The 6,374-nt window shown below is 38.7% G+C and overlaps 1 protein-coding gene across 8 annotated transcripts in view; it reads left to right on the forward strand.

Moving 5' to 3' along the window:
• The window catches only part of FGFR2 (fibroblast growth factor receptor 2), a 76,494-nt gene extending 73,711 nt beyond the window's left edge, over positions 1 to 2,783 (forward strand). For all 8 annotated transcript variants that reach the window (XM_042817840.1, XM_042817845.1, XM_042817843.1 and 5 more), the window contains one exon: positions 1,022 to 2,783. In XM_042817840.1, the coding sequence (XP_042673774.1) occupies positions 1,022 to 1,186 (165 nt within the window). In that variant the 3' untranslated portion in view covers positions 1,187 to 2,783. The remainder of the gene's footprint in view (positions 1 to 1,021) is intronic.
• The last annotated feature ends 3,591 nt before the right edge of the window (positions 2,784 to 6,374 follow it).

Below are 6,374 nucleotides of genomic sequence, written 5' to 3' on the forward strand. Positions count from 1 at the left end.
TCATTGATCCAAACTGCATCCCCTTGCTGCCTATTACATTTGTCAGCATTTAAAAGCTTATATTTTCCTCCTTTTTAAAATGGTGACCATTTTTTAAGCAATAACATGGCAATGATCAGATTTCTGGCTTAGGAAAAAAAAAAAAAAAAGTCAACCAAAGAATGAAATTACCCCAACCCAAAGCACAGCAGCATAAAGCACTGACTGAGGTGGAGGACTCGTCTCGTCAGTGTGATCATAACTTGTGGTTTAGCAAATGAAGAGATTGCATTTAAATGAATGCAGCTGCCTTTAGAAGTTGAAAGAGAAGGAACATTTCAAGGGAGAAAATAACTTTCTTCTCCTGCCAAAACTGTTGTTTCTAGCAAAAGAGCCTTAACCCAAAACTTGGATTCAGCAGATATTATTTCCTTTTTTAATGACTGCTTTGGTCATGGCTACTCTGGGGCATGCAGGCATGAGCACAGACACACAGAGAAGAAAATGTAGTATAAAGAACCCAATCAAGTGAATTTAATTTTCTTTCAGTTGTTTTTTTGCACGTATGTCTGCCACTGCATGTTTAAACACAAAGTTAATATCACAGAATATAAAACAGACATCTAAATTGACCGAAGGAATACAAAGTTGGAAGTATCTTTCTCTCTCCAAATCATTACCACGTGCTGAAGAAAAATGGTTCAATTTAGGATGAAATTTCATTTTTATCATTGTAAGTGAAAAGTCCTCTTTTGATGTGGTTGGCATGTTTATTTCCACTGACGCGGCTAATGTGGATGCTGTTGGACTTCACAAAAGTACTGTGTTATTGGCTTGGCTTTCCTTTCTTTATTCAGGCTCCTTGTTTTATGAGATATTTGAGCTACAGGCAGTTTAGAATGCAATTGCATTAGGGAAATGAGTGTTGTTTTTAAACTGTTCTTTTACCCACTGCATGATTGAGCCAAATCAGAGCAGTTGGAACATGCTATTGCCAGTTTTACTCGCTGGTTAAAAACTCAGTCTATTTCTTTTGTCACAGGAGTATCTGGACCTCAGCGGACCTCTGGAGCAGTATTCACCTAGCTACCCTGACACCAGGAGTTCGTGTTCTTCAGGTGATGACTCTGTTTTTTCTCCTGATCCAATGCCTTATGAACCTTGTCTTCCCAAGTACCAACACATGAATGGAAGCGTTAAAACATGAAAAGAAGCAAAAACATCAAGCTACCTACAGCATACAAAACAACATGATTTCTCCAGGACCCTAAAGATTCTGCTTGTACATATGAAATATGGGAGGAAAAAAAAAAAAGTGGGGGAAAAAAAAAAAAAGAAAACTTGGAGGAAAGCAGTCAGATCGTACATTAAAGATCTCATAATGTGCAACTTTTATTAAATTTTCCAACGAAGAAGAATGTTTATGAGCTGTGTCCAGATACCCATCACTATCAGTTTTCTGGCTTACCCTCAGCTGCGACAGACTTTGTTTGTACAATGGACCAGTTGGACTTGAGGCAAACTCTGGGTCTGCCTTTCTTGTTTATTTTGTAATATTTGGAGAAAATATATGTTGGCACACACTTACAGAGCACAAATGCAGTATATAGGTGCTGGATGTATGTAAATATATTCAAAATATGTATAAATATATATTATATATATTTACAATGAATTATTTTTTGTATTGATTTTAAAAATGGATGTCCCAATCCACCTAGCAAATTAGTCTCTTTTTTAACAGCTATTTGCTAAATGCTGTTCTTACACAGAATTTCTTAATTTTCACCATCCACGGGTGGAAAATACTTTGCTTTCAGGGAAAATGGTATATCATTAATTTATTAACTAATTGGTAATGTACAAAACAATTAATCGTTTATAGGGTTGTTGTGTTTTTGTAATTTAAATGGCATTTCTATGCAGGCAGCACAGAGAACTAGTAGATATATTGCTCAGACTTTACTAGTTTTCAGATCTTTTTTTTAAAGAAGAAATATTTACAGTATATAACTAATTTGGGGAAAATAAACTTTTGATTTATTTGTGTTTGAAAACTGCAATGTCAGATGATTATTCTTATCGAAACCAAATCCTTTAACAAGAATGCCTTTTATTCTCAACACTTGTCACTTGAACAACTGAACTCTTGAGGCAATGTTTCCCATGGTGGAAAACCAATCATTCCACCAAGAAAGAAAGAAAGAAAGAAAAAATTAGAATGGATTCCTAAAGTAAGGCAAGTCATTACCTTGTCTCTAACCATAGCAGGACATACTGCTCTAAAAGGAGCTGAGCTTCTACCCCGGGTTGCACATGCAACAGATTAAATAGATTTCTCTTCACTGGGTTGGGTAATAGGTTCCAGATCTTTTGGCCTGGATCTTTTGCCTTTCAGACTATCCCTCTATTGTAACTTAAGTTTAAAAAGAGAGAGGTTGTTTATAATGACAGTTTGCCATAGGAATATCAGCATCTTTTTAAAGGATTAATTCATGCTGACTCCAGTATTTCCTTCTGATTCATTCCATAACAGTAGGTATAGCACTGGCCTCTGCTAAAATATCACTGTTGTTTGTATCTTTGTACGGAAGTCTCGTGTTTGTACTTTCAGAACCCTCACACTGATACGGCCATGCAATATGAATGCAAATTACACTGTTCAATGTGTGTGTGTTTTTTTTTTTTTAAATTGGGTAAAAGAAGTATTAAAATCTGTTAACTTTTGTACTGACAATAAAATGTTTCTACAGATATTAATGTTAAAATTACAAAATAAATGTCATGCAGCTTATTTTTCCTAATCCTTTGTGTCATACAAAATGGTTTCCTGAACATCAAGTGATGGAACGCATCCAGAAGCACTTCCTTCTGCCCTTATCACAGAATACTACATCCCCAAGCAGTTCCTTCAGGAATAGTATTTTTGCTTCTGCCTTGTAGAATATTGGCTCATGAATAATGTGGCTCATTTGAGTAGATACACAAACAACCTCTGCTGCTTGTGGGATGAGATGCTATGCTGGAAAATGGTTTGAAGTGTCCATAGTGTAGGCAAAATGTATTCCTTTTTTCATTTATTCAGTCTGTATCTTTTATCTAGTGAGTCATTCATATGGGAGAGTTTGGTGGATGATTTCTGTGGGAGATTTAAACAAAAAAAGTAACAACTGATGGAAAGACAGTCCTCGTGGAAAGAATATATATATATATTTTCCTTTCTTTTTTCTTGAAAATGAATAAAAGGAAGATTGACTAAAGTAGCTTATGCCACTTGAGTGAGGGAACATTCTGGTCATGCTACTCTTGCAGCTTACTCCGAGAAGGGTCTTTTCCACATACTACAGAAGTGTGTCAAGTCTGATCAATATAATGGAAAGGAGTCATTTAAGAATGTAGGATTGTGTATTTAGTATGGTTTTGTTCTAGGTTGTTGTGTTTTTTTGGCCATTTCTGTGTTCATATCTCTTTTAACTCACAAAGATAAAGATCTGAACATTGGAGATGGAGCACAACTTTACAAACTGATATATACTGTGCCACTTTCCTTTTCCCAGTTTTATAGTGTGCCTCCTGGATTAAGGTTTTATTATTTTCTATTGTCTGAAGATTTTCTTTTCTTCGAGTATACTGTTTATATAGAGTAGGACACAGAAGGACTCCGTTTTTGGTGGAAAGGCAGAAAAGCGCATGTGGAATTGCAAGAGGAGACTAGAGAGCAGGAAATAAAGCCTAGAATTTGTCCAAAGAGGGCATGTCTTTTATTGACACAGTACCTTGGGCTCTTACAATGAAAAGGAGGGGTTAGGAATTTAAATTGCTATCTCATCAGAAAATAAAATCACCATTGATAAAGTAGGAGCAATAATGAAGAGTAGCCCTATGCCAGAAAACGAATTTATATTGATGTGGGTAATGAGATTTATGCTCTGTGTATAATCACTGTTTCCTGCAGCATCTAATTGTTTTGTCTCCCATTGAAGTATTGATTCAAATCAACTCTGCAGTGTGTGAGAAAACACGGATGTAGAAGCCAGGTTACTGTGGCTGAAATACATGAATAAGATGTTGCATATTTTGTTTTTCAAAATTTAATGTAATTCAGCAAGTAGTGTGGGCTTTATACAGCAGACAAGAAGATAACTTTTGTCGTTTTATCTGTTGATGTCATTTGGTATCTGTTCTGTTATGCTTTTACAAAATGGAAGCATTGAATTGCGTTGTGCATTTCAAAGTTGTCCAAGGATGAGTAGGTTTACTAATCTTATTTCAGGAATAATGTGAGCAAAACTGTAGAAATTACTTTCTGTGTCTGTTGAAAGGATTTCCAGAAAAGAGCACCAGAATAAGGATGAGAGCCATCAGTTGTTTCAGGGAATTTCTATCTGCATAGAAAAAAAACAACAAATGATTGACAGTGAGAGCAACATGACATTAGGATAAGCTGCCTGGAGAAACACTGGAGTCTGTCTCACTGTAGATAGTCAAGACTTGGCTTGGCAGTGTTTGGTATCCTCAACTGAGGCCCTACTTCAACACAAGGCTGGCCAAGATCATCTCCAGGGTCCTTTCCAGCTGACAATTTCTATGATCCTGCAAATCTGCATTATTGGCCAAAGGGAAGCTGGCTCATGTTAAATTTGTCAGTGGGATGTATTGTTCAGTAAATTCAGTTCAGTGATGCATTTAACGAGACAGATTCCTCTCTATTAAGACATTCGGATTTTAAGAACCAAGTCCTGGCTTGCCTCTGATTATTATGGCTGCCAAAGACTTTCTGACTTTGAATAATTATGCAGGGAAAAGCCCTGTTTTGTCAAAAAACTCTAAAGCACGAGTGCCTTGCAGAAGATAAAGTATTTTGACCTTATCAGAGTGGCGTGACCCTATCAGAGTTATCTTGTCAGAAGGAAATGAAGTCATTTTATGTTGAGTTTATTTCATAGTGGGAGATAATATATAAAGTCAAAATGGAATACGTTGATTTTTGTCCAAACAGAACGATTAGCCTAACTCAAAGCGACGCAAAGTCCTGCAAGCTCAAAAGTCCTGCAAATAGTTTCACTTTTAAAATGTTTTCTTTTCAGTTCAGATTGAAAATCAGGTTTGGTTTTGTTTGTTTGTTTGATTTTCCAAGAATTTCTGGATGAAATTTCTGATGAACCAGCTGTGGCACAAAGCCCACTGCCCCTGCCCAGGCTGCCGTGAGCGAAGGCAGGGCTGGTGACTGGGATTCTGAGGAATCTGACAGAGCTAAAGGATGGGACAAACTGTTCCAAAGCCTCACAGGATTCCAAAGGAGGACTAATATTTGCCAGTGGCAGTGGAGGAACTCATCTCCTCTGCTATGGTATCACGCCTTAGCATTGTCTGAGGCAACAAGGAGAGACTGAAGGCACAGGACAGTGAATGAAAGCCCTGCTGCTTTACAGAGAAATCTCTGATTTGATATACTGGAACCCAAATGAACTAAATTTATGGAAAATAGAACAGTCCCTGGCAGCCCCTGATTTGTTAAAAATCCCTGATTTTTAACACATCTCAAAGAAGAAAGTAGCCAAGGTGCAGTGTTGTGCCAAGGCACGTTTCCCTGGCACAGCTATAATTTTAAGTCTATTCAGTAGCATACATCCCTTTCTTTTCCAGAGGCTTGCTGCCACAGCGATGCACAAACTGAAAGCTCAATACTGTTAAATTCAGTATATGAGGGATCTGAGATGGGAGCAGTGCTGGGGAGCGTGCAGAACAGCAGGCTGTGTCCTGGTCTGTAAGAGCAGCTGTGGCACGGCTGGAGAAAATGGCATTGCATCTTCTTGCATCATTTCTGATGATCCTTCAGAAGGAGCCCAGGTGTGATGTCCTAAGGCTCGAGTACCAGCTGTGCTTGGGAGCAGCTTGTTGCTGCAGGGGCCCTGTGCCCATGCACCTGGGGAAGCCCTGGCCAAGGCCTGTGGCCTGCAGTGGGGTTTTCTGGAGAGCCACCAAGTGTGGTGGCATGAGCACATTGTTGTTCCTTGCTCTCCTTGACAGTGGACAGAACTTCACACATAACGCATTCATTGACTTCTAGTAAAGTTGTTCCATCTAAGCTTTCTGTAGCAGCTTTCTCCATTACAGCCGCCTGCTCCTCCCACCACAGTTACGAGGAGTACTGCCAGTTTTGCAGAGGACAAGACAAGGCTTGCAGTGTGCAAGGTCCACCTGTGCACAGCTAGTTCACAGATGAGGGATTCTGGGGGCTGCCTTCCTGCTGGTGGTGCAAAAGATGCATACAGAGGGCTTCAGATGAATGGAGAGTGATGATCCAAGCAATAAATTGGAGGGGAGGATCCTTCCCAGCTGGTACTGGCTCTTAATTCAAAGCGTTTCCTTGGGAAACTGCTCATTTTCTCCTC

The sequence above is a fragment of the Centrocercus urophasianus genome, unplaced genomic scaffold (assembly GCF_019232065.1).
Source record: "Centrocercus urophasianus isolate 14NV4802_14NV808 unplaced genomic scaffold, USGS_Curo_1.0 seq_17, whole genome shotgun sequence".
NCBI lineage: Eukaryota > Metazoa > Chordata > Aves > Galliformes > Phasianidae > Centrocercus > Centrocercus urophasianus.